This window comes from Phallusia mammillata, chromosome 4, assembly GCF_965637545.1.
Source record: "Phallusia mammillata chromosome 4, kaPhaMamm4.hap1.1, whole genome shotgun sequence".
NCBI classification, from domain to species: Eukaryota; Metazoa; Chordata; class Ascidiacea; order Phlebobranchia; family Ascidiidae; genus Phallusia; species Phallusia mammillata.
In genome coordinates, this window is record NC_137255.1 from 15661754 (window position 1) to 15674327 (window position 12574).

Here is a 12574-nt window from a genome sequence, read left to right on the forward strand (position 1 = left end):
AATCTTTCCCAAAACGGGGGTATTTTCTGTGGTGTAATTATTCAATTACATTAAATTGCAATTACGGACCATAAAGATTATTTCTGTGTCGATTATCAAATGTTAATGATACTAGCCGAAATTTTCAGTTCATTTTTAGCGTAACTTTCATTCCAAAATACTTCATGCCACTCCAAGAACCCTACAAAGAACACACGAACAGATCATCCGATTTCGATTTAATTGCACGGACGTTCAAGAACAATCTCGAATGATACCGGCTTGGGTAGCCGTTATGTATATGATGACAGCGAGGTTTGCAACGTACAACAAAATCTGAAGCTCTTACTGGAAACCGTATAGAGCAGAAGTGCACTTGGCGCGACATATATGACGATTTCTAACACAAAACGGACGCAAGAATATATCTGGACACTGGAACAGACACATGGAACAAGAAAACGAACAATAAACTACGTAAAACATGTAAGGGCAAGTAAACACCACAGTCTTAGGCTGCAGAAATAGACTATTACTTTGGAGGCTCGGCCTACCTTGGAATAAAAATTATAGTTAGTGTTATCATATATGCTGCATATGGTGCAGGTTATGTTGAATTCAGTCATGGAGCATTTCTGGTGTTTGCACCAAATAGGAAAAATACTCTGCTGTCGTCTGTAAGGCGCCCGACAAATAAACAACACAAAAAAATAAAACAAAGGCAAGAAACAAAAAGTGAACGTAAAAGTATAATTTAAAGAAAGTAAAAAAGGAAAAATCGAACGAAAACGCATAGCAAACGTGTAACACTGATGCGATATCGCCCCATGAGCAAGAATGCTCCTTCTTTTGCAAATTGCTTTTTCGCACTTGTCGGCATGACAACAGTTCGCACCGCAGAGGGGGCAGTTGGCGAGTTTTGCACCTTTGAGGAGTTGCTGACTGCGCTGCTCTCAGCACAACCAGTTGAGCATTCTTGTGGTAAACATATCGGCTTTGCAGTTTGCCACTCGCCTGTAGACGACCTGCTTTTGCGTGTGACTGCAACATCGCACGTAGAAGAGCTTATTGTGAACACAACCCGTCGAGAAGGTTTGCTGTTGTCGGAGGTTGTTTGTAAATTTGTGTGACGGATTTTTGCATGCATCTGTTGAGCAAAAATAAACGAATATGTAAACGTCAGACAGAGTGAATCATGATTGTCAAGTTATCTAAACAAAAGTGGCTACAAACCGATATGTAAAATAAAAAAGTTTTAAAGTTTTTGCTTACCGCATCGTCCTGGAAGAATAGAAAAGTCGTCAATGGCAATATCACTCTTGAAATTTGATCCAACAATGCCGTCAACGCGGAAAGCAACGTCCTAAACAAAAAAATACGTTTTTAATCACGCAACCAACCCTTGTTGTTTTATTGCATATGAAATATATTTGCGACAAATTTCTATATTTTAGACTACTTTTAACTTTCCAAATACTTGACGTTAACTTACCACTGCATCATTGCGAGGAGTGTAGTCAACTTGCAAGAGTTGCCACGAGTTTCCTTGGTCGCCCTGCTTCCTTGCAATGTGAGACAACAGGCTTCGTCCGTTGGTCAACTTCTGTAGAGTTTTTACATCCAGTCGACCAGTATGAGTTCCATACATGTGGTAGTACATGCTTGCGCAATACGGTGTTGGGTGCATCTTGTACGTTTGCAACATCGCTACATCGTTGGGAGCGCGTGGTTTGGATGCTTCGATGTAGACGTAAAAACCTGCAGGCAAAACCAATTCGGTCAACTTTCTTTTCAAACCGTAATTCATTTATTAAATTTCTGGGTCAATGCATCCATATATTAAAGTGAAATTTAGATACAAATTCAACAACATGTTTTCAAAAAAATATAAGATAAATACACACCTCCACCACTAGTGTGGTCACTGCTCGGTCCAGTTTCTCTGCTTGGTGTCCTGCCAGAAATTCGTCTCCAGTCAAATCGGTCTTGCCTCACAAGCTGTTTAAGTCCACACAAGCTTTGGTCCGACTGGTCTTGCGGGGAATTGAATTCGCCCAAGTCCCGCGATTTATCAACCGCTGTTGGGGACGATGATTTTCGCGATGGGACAGTGCGTCTTTGAGCGCCCTCAAACGTACACACTGCAAGTACGGAGGTATGTAAATTGGTTTGCTCATGTAAGGAGGTAATATAGTGGGTGTCTGTACTCACTTGACATTCCAACGCCCAAATTTGGATCAAAAACTGGCCCTGCTGGTGTAGTTGTAGGTCGAGCTGTAGTGGTTGTTGGCTTTCTTGTCGTCTTCACTCGGGGAGCTGCTGTTGCTAAAACTCCGTTTCTGTTACACTTGTTTTGGAGGTCTGCAAAGTGGACGATCCTTTTTTTAAATTTTGTCTTCCCCCTTTATTAGACAATTAATCCGCAACTTACCGCATGGTCCTTCAGAAGTACAGACATCGTCAATTGCCAGATCACTTCTAAACGTCAAGCCTCTTGTTCCGATAAACTGCAAGTTAACAGATCCACCAACGTACTGCTGGTCCTGGTCAATTTCTACCCGACCCATAATCCATTTTGATCCCTGAGCCTTCTCTTTCTTGAAAACGCTTCTTTTCACGGATTTTGCACCTCCTGATTTGCGAGCACTGCAATCAAGGTGTCAAACATTTATTTTCTAAATCTTATTTTATTTTCTAAACCAAACAATGTCAATTTAATGTAAGTATTCACAAACCTTGCTGGCAGACCAAATTCGGCAAACAGCTCCAAATCTCCGATTCCACCACCGAACATGTGATACCAGAACGTAACACATCTCTTTGGTGCACTCACTGACAAAGTTGGCAGTTTTATGCCCGCTGTGTCACCATTGCGCCTTGGAGTGCTTCCTTCGATGTATATGTAGTATCCGCTGTCTGTTTGATAAAATACATACATTAATAATTCATTGTGAACCAGAGTTGCGTATAAATTGTTTGATTTGGACTTACTGGTTTGCTTGGTGTGGTCGGTATTGGGGCCGGTGTTTGAGCTTGGTGTCCTTGCGTTGCGGCGAATCCAGTCAAAGTTGTCGTTTTTTGATTGAGTCATGCCGCATAACACACCTCTTTCAAAGTTACACGCGAAATCTGTGAATTGTAAGTTATAAAAGTTAGCGCTGAAGTATAGTTAACGTTTCATAAACATCAATCTTGTTTTAGCTTTGCTTACCTGTCGGATAGAGAAGCTGAACAGACACTGGTTTGGTTGGTGGTTTTGTTGTCGTGAGTTTCTGTGTAGTTGTAGTTGGTCTTTGTGTTGTGGTTGTGGTCGTTGTCGTTGGTTTTTTGGTTGTAGTTGTGGTTGTGGTTGTTGTCGTTGGTTTCACTGTTGTAGTTGTGGTTGTTGTCGTTGGTTTCACTGTTGTAGTTGTCGTTGTTGTCGTTGGTTTTATTGTTGTAGTTGTGGTCGTTGGTTTCACTGTTGTAGTTGTGGTTGTGGTCGTTGGTTTCACTGTTGTAGTTGTAGTCGTTGTCGTTGGCTTTTGGGTTGTAGTTGTGGTGGTCGTCGTTGGTTTTTCTGTTGTAGTTGGTTTTTCCGTTGTAGTTGTGGTTGTTGTTGTTGTTGTTGTTGGTTTAGGAGTCGTTGTTGTAGGAGTCGTTGTAGGTGTTGTAGTTGTCGTTGTTGTAGTGGGAGCTGTTGTTGTTGTTGAAATTGTAGTTGTCGGGGCTTTAGTAGTAGTGCCGCTGCAGGATCCTGGTGTGACGGAGAAATCGTCGATGGCGACATCGCTGGTAAATGTAGGTCCAACTTTTCCTTGTATTATGAAAGCTACAGATCGAGCGGTAGGAATGGAAGTAAAGTCAAATTTCCCTTGGAACCAATTCTTTCCCTGATCACCGGTAACACTCCAGCGCAACGTTGGTTTTGATCCCCCTACCTTGTCAGGGATATCTTCCAAAGAGTACATCTGGAAACAAAAATTTTGGTCATATTTTAATTCCATATGTGTCACCCAAACGATCCAAGGTTTGACAAATAGTAAAACAAACAACTCACCAATAAACCTCCCATGCCAGATCCTTGCATGTGGGCGTAGAAACGCACGCAATAGGGGCCGGGCACAAACTTTGGTGTCATAAGTTCAGCAACCTGGTTTGGAATTCGGTCTGGGCCTGAAGTTTCAATGTACAGATAAACTCCGTCTTCTCTTCCCTGTTGATATAATGACAAACGTTTTAAAATTGTTTTTGAAAGGCAACTTAACCGAGTTGTTATCATGTCTTACCAAAGTGTGATCGTACTTCGGTCCGGTGCCAGAGCTTGGTGTTCTGCTGCTATGAGGCGTCCAGTCAAAGTTATCAGTCTTCACTTGTCTGATACCACACAGCTTTCCAGAACCTTCAAAGGTACACTTAAGCTTCTTGAGAAGTACAGGTCGAACAGCTGTGACCACGGGAGAACCTTAAAGAAAAATAATCCGTTAGTTTTCTGTTTTGCATTTTAATGTTTCAGGCTTTGTAGAAGATACTTACTGCAAGGGCCGTCCGTGATGTAAATGTCATCAAGAGCAATGTCCCCAGCGTAACCGCCGCCTGTTGTGCCTTCGATAACAACACGAACACCTTGATAGTTAAGCGCTGATTGATCTGCCAACATCGCTGAATCTGCAAACACAGGGAAACGCATAAAAATCGCGCTCAACATCTACAGGCGAACCATATAGAAACGCTTGCTTACCGTGAGCCAATCCTTTTTGTGGAGCACCTTCAATTGGAAGTTCGCCCTAAAAAGATCACTGTTTGTTAGTTTCAAATATAACAAACTACTGATGTTATGAAATATATGTAAGTGTAAATTAAGTGCAATTAATATTGTTACTAATATGAAAACGGGTAATTACATCGAAAGGCTGTTCGTCCTCCTCGTTTGATCCCTTTCTTCCAGGCAACTTGTCAAATTCCTGTGATTAAAAAAGTAATGATAAAAAAGATAGATTTTACAACTTTAACAACTTTATGCACTGGCAAAAGATGCTAAGTTAAACAAACCTCATTTAGTCTGTCGGAGCGACGGGCTGACTTTTTCACTTCAAGGGTGTTTACCTCCGCAGTGACATAACGCCATTCGTTGCCTTGGTTGCCGTTCATTTCAATAAGGGTCTTCGAAACCGAATTCACGACTTGGGAAATCTGCGTGACAAAAGAAAGTTAAATCGATTTGTAATTTAAAACTTGTTGGACCAAATAGCTAACCCAGTTCATACTCACTCTGAGGTTTCCGATTTGTTTTCCGTACATGTGATACCATCCCTGGAAGCAGTGAATCGTGGGGGTAAGAGCAGGTGAAACAAGACGTGCCACGTGACCGTTTCTTCGTGGAGACGATGCCTCGATGTAAATATATTTTCCTGAAAAATGTGCATTGTCAGCGCTTGGTAACACTATATAATCCCAATGTATGAAATTGAATTGTTGTATTTAGGTTATAAGTTTTGTCTGTGGTTGGTATTGCTTACCAGAACCGGTAGTGTGGTCTTGCGATGGTCCGGTCGAATGGCTTGGAGTCTTTCCACTCTTCAGTTGCCAATCAAATATGTCCCTCTTGGATTGCATCCAGGGGCCCAAACCGTCCTCAAATGTACAATTCACTTCTAAAGAAAATAACACAATCCGCAATCAAAACATGCCCTGTGGAATATTGGTACCGTTTTTTTTTTTCAAAACATCACGTACCAGAAAACAATGGCGCTTTAGTTGAAACTGTTGTTGTGGTTGTCGTAGTTGGCCTCGTTGTAACCCGTCGTGTTGTGGTTGGGGGTCGTGGTGGTGCAGTGGTTGTAGTTAATGGTGTTGTAAGCTCGTTCTTGGTAGTCCAGCTAATAATATTGGACACAGTAGTGGAGGCGCAAGATCCCGCAGAAATAATAATATCGTCGATGGCTGCGTCCGATTGATAGAAGTTGACGTAAACTTCCCAGTAAAATTGCACAGCCTTTAGAAGTAAACATTGGGTATAAGTTAACAGGCATTGAACTTAATATATGCATGATTCATGATTTTTTTAATTTACCTGAACAGTACGGCGTGGTCTGTAGGTAAAATCAGCGGTTTTCCATGGGCGGCCCTGATCGCCTATTTTCTCCCACAAGAGAACTTCGTGTCCGTATCTGTCGGTGCTTCTGATCAGATAAAAGAAAGAATGAAGCCTCAACTCTGGCGCTTTGCCTCAAGCAATTTATTTTTACGATCCTGGCTTAACTTACCGTTTCTCGAAGGCGTAAAGGCGAAGACTGCCCATTAATCGACCGTACATGTTATAAGCGAAGGAAACACAACGAGTGCTTCGGCTCATCCACGGCGTACGAATTACTGCGTTGTCACCTGGTCCGGCGGGGTCTGAAGCCTCAACGTACATGTAAAAACCTGTTTGAAAAAACATTGATAAAAAACTGCCCGATTTAATTATTGTATTGTTTTCATATAAAGGTGTTTATCGTACCATTTCCTGTTGTGTGGTCTCCAACGGGGCCGGTGTAGCGACTCGGTGTGCTACCAGACTGTCTGTCCCAGTCGAGCTCGTCCAAAGTGTCCTGGGTCATGCCACAAGTCCCACTATCGAAGTTGCAACGAAATCCGTTAACGGTGTTGGTGATTGGCGGCAGGGTCGGGGTCACGGTAGCAGCTGGAACGCGTCCTGGTCTACGCACTGCACAGAAATTTCTTTAGTACTACTTTTAATCGACAGTAGCCAGCAATACGCTAACGAAACGTACCTTCAGTAAATGTTGCACGGAATCCCTTCATAGATTCACGTCGGGTGTCGGAACTGAAGATAATAAACATGCTGCGCTTGGTGCCAGTAACCTACAGGCAAAAATGTCAAACAGATGATTAATTACAAAACACCCGAATGCTAGACTTGCAATTATGACAGCCTAACACCAACCGTGATATCTTTGCTTTGGGATCCGCAAATCGTCTTTAGCACAGAAGCGGCGGCGTTGATTCCGTCGTGAACCAGAATTGCGTCTTGTTGACAAAGTGGAGAGTCTTAATAGAGACATCGTGTTAGTTCACTGTGCCTCTCTGACGCAATTGCTGTCATTAAGGAGGGCATGATTACCTTTGATATCGATGTTTTTAAACGTCACGCTAACGTAGAATCCCGGTCGGACTGTGATATTCCATGTGCAGTGCGCCTCTAGCGGATATGTGGCCGGGTATGAAGGACTGTTGAAGGAACCGCTGGCTTGGTTGATGTAATCGCGTCCACACCGCTTGTAGGTGCCAGGTGCTGTAAAGTAATGTAAGGTTTACGAATTCTGCCCGCAAATTGCTCGTTCTCGGTGTAAGACGCAAACACACTTTAAGTCGATTTGGTTGCTTCGGGATACGGGTGACTCACAGATGAAAAGATTGCATTACAATAAGTGTATCGGGCGATTAAATTTTCTTACCGCAATTGTAGAGGTATTTAATCTCCTCGATGTCGTAAGGGCTCATCCTCTCCCGCTGGCCAATGTACGGTTCTGGTTTTCTCTTAGGGAGAATCTGGAATACGATTAGAAATCAATATGGTTAGATCGCGTGCTTCGGGTAAGGGGCGATGCCAGGGGCAAAAGTTAAATCATGACTCATTTGCGTGGGAAATTCGATTGAGTTGGCGATTGAGCGACAAGCGGACGCTTGACGTGCAAGCAAACTATTTCATATATCCCATTTTTATGCATACTCATCACTTGAATCATTTGGATTTGGAATAATTCCTAATCACAAATGGAAATGATCAATACCAACCTGAATTGATGGCAGATAAGGCTGTTTTGAAAAGGCAGTTTTTCCGTAGTGCATCACGCTGTTGTAATCGTACACCACCAAGTTGATCGTGTCGTTGTACTTTGCAAAGTTCAGCGCCATGTCTGCAGATCAAAAAGACGGAATTTAGCATAACCTTAACACTATTAAGTTAATGCCTATGGGCTTGTGTGGCATTAGGATGATTTTGGTCGTTACCGTTCTGGATGTTGTGATTAACGATCTTGACGTGCTTGTCACGGTCGCTTCTGGAATGTTCGTGTTGAAATCCTACAACGTGCATGAATTCGTGTGCAGCTATGCCCTTTGATACACAGCCGGGAATTCCAAGTGACACTGTTTGCTCGGTGAGACCAGTTTTTCCAACGTAAGCCCAACATCTGCATAAAACGACATTTAGCGAATCGTTTTACATTAACGTACATATGTCCGTTGTAAGAGCTTCAACTCACCCCTTGCCGTCTTTTATGGCGATGTAACGATAGTCAGTGGATGTCCTTGGTAGAAAACGAATACAGGTGTGGTCAGCGTAGACTTTCATGGCACTTTTGATTACTGCCAATTGAGTGCGGTCTGTAAAAATCGTGTTTTTTTAATCTTGACTGTGGTTGAGGGTACTTGAAAACCTGTAGCAAAACTTACTGTATCTTGAAGAAATCTTGTATGGAATGCGGACAAGTCCTCGGTAACGGCCGTGTTTGTCCTTTGGCCACTTGTCGCTGCTTGCTGCGTTTCTCGTCTTCAAAAACAAGTCGTTATTTAGTAGGTTGCATAACCCTTGGCTTCGGGCCGTGAGTTCGCCGGCAAAAATTGCAGCAGGGACAAGAGAGCGGAAATATCAAACCAAAAACGGCAAATGCGTGCGACCAGACGTTTAACATAACTTTTCCTGTACCTAGCATTTCACGAACAAATGTTCACAAGCCAAAAACGCTCCGGAAGCAACAGCTAGCTCCAGATTCGATTCACAAAAAATGAGCTGAAAACTTCTTTTTAGCATATATCGGCATTTTGCACTGAAATGATTCGAAGAACTTACCCTACCGAATTTCATGTCGCCCTCTACTGTTCCAGTAACACCAACATCTGTACAGAGAAATACCTGACATTAAATACTTTACCAACAAACGGTAAAAATGTGCCAAAAAAATACGATCACCAAATTGGTAACAGCCCCGGTGAAGTGATAATAAACTGTCAGGAATCTTACACTGAGGACTCGTTAAGGCGTTGTGCGTCACGTTTAAGTAAAACCGGTGGTAATCAGCGAAAAATAATTTTTCCCTGACGAACAATTTGCCTTGCCACTTACGGTTGTTAATTCCCATGATTTGAGCAAAACCGTGAATCTCTTTTTCCTTCTTTATCCTGGCGATTTCTTCAAAGTAAGTTGGGTCGATTCCTGTCGGAGTATCAGTTGAGCCGACTTCTGATTTCACTTGTGTCTCTCCCGAGGTAAAGTTGACGATTGCACTGCAAAACCGATAAATCTGCTTATGACCATCTATGACAGTTTGCGTATGTTGTCACAAACATTTCAAACCAAAAATTAACTCATTTGCGGTTAAATTAATAGTTTAGAATAGTAAAGAGGCGTTAGACGAATTAGGAAATGAAATATTCTCCAATCTTGCTAATCCGTCGCGTGTTATTTGCTCTCGGTCAAAATCAGACATGTCTCGAAAATAACCGCTGGGCAAAAAAACAAAACTATTGTGGTCGCTCAAGGAATGTGAGATTGTAAGAAACATTGTCTTAAGCTCCTTTTCTCATTCGGGGTTGAAGTCAGATGCGGAAATTTCTAATCTTGCAGTTATGAGAAGGTATAAGATGCAGTGACACATGACAGATTAGAACGATATTTGAACTTTCTCGAAACTTGTGCCTTGACGCAGCATTTTTAAACAAAATCATAATCTTAACGTGATATTTCATTGTCTTCGTCCACCATAATCCCATCCGTAAGCGTGTTGATATTTTTGTGCGTATTATATTCGAAATCAAATCGCCTTATCATATGCCGAGGCCCGACTAAAAATACCGAATCTGCGGATTAAACTGACACGATTTTGAGGCGTTGCAAAAACGCAAACACGTCTTTAGTTTCCATAACCGCGCATTTTATAGCTCACCTCGAAAATTCGTCATCGGTCGTGGGAGGAGGTGGTACAATATCATCAGGTGTTGTTGGGGGTGATGACCCGGTGCTTGCAACAACAGTTGGAGATTCAATAGAAGATTTTTTCAGCAATTTGCCTAAAGACTGGAGATACGAGATGTGGCCAGGTTTAATAACAATTGCTTCTAGATCGGGATTGCTTGAAGAAGTCACTGAGCGGCGTTCCCGTTCCACAATACTTCTGCATAATCCTGGAAATTGTAAAAAAAATATTCATATTTAAGTGTTGACCTTATATACTGGTTTGGCAACATAAAATTTTGTGTGGTGCATAATTGCACACGTTTCTTAGTAGTGTGTAATTACGTGGTGTTTCAAAATGCAGACGTGCTTTCTTGGTTAACCAAAACAATGCGGTTGTACAGACTGAATTCGAGTGAAAAAACTTGCTTTTTGGGTGCCTGTCAAAAAAAAACTAGTTTTTATGGTCATAATGATTGTTCCGGTTCGTCAGAAATGACACACGTAATTCGGAGAACGGGAAATCTGTACGGCTTAATATTTTGGCTGTCAGTCCAATGATATAAGAGGTTGAACAGGTTCCAGATCTACCCAGGCTGACGCAAACCATTATAATAAGAGGTGGATAATTTTCTGATTTTGAACATTTTACATCGCGCTAAAGCCAAACCGTGCGTTGTTATCTCACTCAATTACGTGGTATCAGCAATGTGCCGGTCAAACTTTCCTGAATGGCGCCAAACGTTATACGTAATAGAATATTTCTTTGAAAAATTTCAGATTTTTGGGGTCAAGAATATATCTCGTACGTAGTTTTGTTATGACCATGTTGTGAATCATTTCAATGGAACTGTGCATACCGCGTCCTTTCTATTTAGCTATGTCCGGTTTACATCGAACCAAACAAGCGATTGCGTCATTAGTGACCGTTAGGCGCGCTAGTAGTCATCACGTTTTCCCCTCCTTCGTGCTGTTAGAATTTTTCCTTTGTTACAAATCTTTAGAAACGTGGAGAATCCCTACAGACAGCGCTCGTTACACAGGCCACATATTAATGCGTCTGCGATTGACTTCTTATTTCCTCTCGACCACTAAAGCGCGTCCGTCGCCAGAGAGCAGCGAATACTGCGCCCAAGTGCCCGCCACTTTGTTATAGATCATACGACTGTTTGTACTGAAACACATGAAACAAGTTTCAAGCGATGTTGAGATGTCAGGCCTATAATTTGTGCTCCACAATGCAGGGCAACAAGTGCCGCAGTTCAAGAAGCGCCTTGAGCTCCAGACGCGACAACAATTTCGGAACCGGGTTAATTACCCACATTGGGCTGCATATCTTATAAAAGTTTTTCAGAATTGTTAATAACAAGCGCCGCCAAATTACAAGCAATTATAAATTCTCGGCGCAAGTTTGTTTTTGTTTCTCGGAATCGGAATGTCCAGTCATGAGTCAAAAGTCTTGTCAACGTCCGTCGGCATCAAAATCAAATATACTTTGCGGGACAATTAGCAGCGACAGCCAAAATAGACGGCCCTCGACACGTTGCCTGTTGGGCGTGCACGGGTCAGCTCGAATCTATTCAGTGTTGTTGATATGAAATGGCAACACAAATATACAGTGAAATAGCGGGAGGTGGCGCACCTCTAGATTAAAAGCTTATGCCATTCACTGCCGGGCATCGTAATCTCATTTTCCGCGCAGATCAGGTACTTTTTCAATGCGGGCATTCGTTAAGTCGTAAATAAACTGTCACAAACCTGAATTCAATGCCGTCAAAATTAAAAAGACGGCGCACAGCCGCGTTGTTGAAGGTGTCATGTTTTTTCACCAGCAGTTGCTTCCCGCTAGTGGAATGTCGGTTTGAAGAAAAATGCACGTGGAAGTTGTACGATCCCCTTGTCGCGTCGTTTTTCTTGCTATTCCGCAGTGTTCGTTCTTTTTCTGCAACTTGATATTATAATGCACGCGCTTGTTGGAGATTCTTGTCGTAGTTGCGGCTCCGTCCAGTGCGGTTTAAGCCGTTGTTTCGAGTTACCCACGTGGTAACTTTAAAAAAATAAATACTACTTTCTGCGCATAATAAAAAAAAAACACAACGTCAACTTCTAAATGTTAAATCTTATCAGGTAAAATGTGATCCCGCGACAAGACGGGAAACTTACTTGCAGGGAAACTAATCCAACTACACCTTATACGATAACTATCACCGACGTCTGTATCTTCCTAGCGATCTCAACAAATACACCGTGAAAAGTCATGACATTATCTGGCCCTGGCTATTGCGAGACAACCTTCTCTTCATCAACCAAATGAGATACCGAGGCAAGCCTTAAAAGCTAACTGCTCTGCCCATCTTCTCCAGCGTGGCTCTTATAAACTTCTGCCGCGTATTGCAGAAAAAATAAGAAGTCGCGAAGAAGCGTGCGTTCGTGCCTTCAGGCGCACAGCCGCATTACGTCAGACACATTAGGCAAAGACTTGAGGAATACGCTCCATAATGCGGAGCATTACAGGATTGAAGAGTCGAGAATTGTCATTTTTGACCTTGACTGCACACGTGAAGTTCCCGCACAATCTCGCGTTTTCTCCTGTTTCTGTTGAGATCCTATGCTGGGAATTCCCAAGAAAAATATCTTGAGTCATGGCAAAAAATACAA

At 42.4% G+C, this 12574-nt stretch overlaps 1 protein-coding gene across 1 annotated transcript; it reads right to left on the reverse strand.

Annotated features, from left to right (window-relative positions):
* Positions 1–203: 203 nt before the first annotated feature.
* LOC145224577 (MAM and LDL-receptor class A domain-containing protein 2-like) lies at positions 204–11983 on the reverse strand. The gene is made up of 33 exons (XM_080091114.1): positions 11675–11983; positions 9909–10146; positions 9089–9249; positions 8816–8862; positions 8419–8515; positions 8229–8349; positions 7975–8156; positions 7759–7880; positions 7419–7512; positions 7085–7255; positions 6908–7011; positions 6735–6825; positions 6461–6667; positions 6225–6384; positions 6032–6140; positions 5695–5953; positions 5478–5612; positions 5230–5369; positions 5011–5151; positions 4863–4922; positions 4700–4745; positions 4495–4626; positions 4248–4423; positions 4019–4174; positions 3191–3929; positions 2971–3108; positions 2715–2895; positions 2411–2625; positions 2191–2340; positions 1884–2120; positions 1472–1737; positions 1252–1342; positions 204–1126 (listed from the first exon to the last, which is right to left on the reverse strand). The coding sequence occupies exons 1-33, from the start codon at positions 11733–11735 to the stop codon at positions 933–935; spliced, it is 5421 nt and encodes a 1806-aa protein (XP_079947240.1). The 5' UTR covers positions 11736–11983; the 3' UTR covers positions 204–932.
* Between the last annotated feature and the right edge of the window lie 591 nt (positions 11984–12574).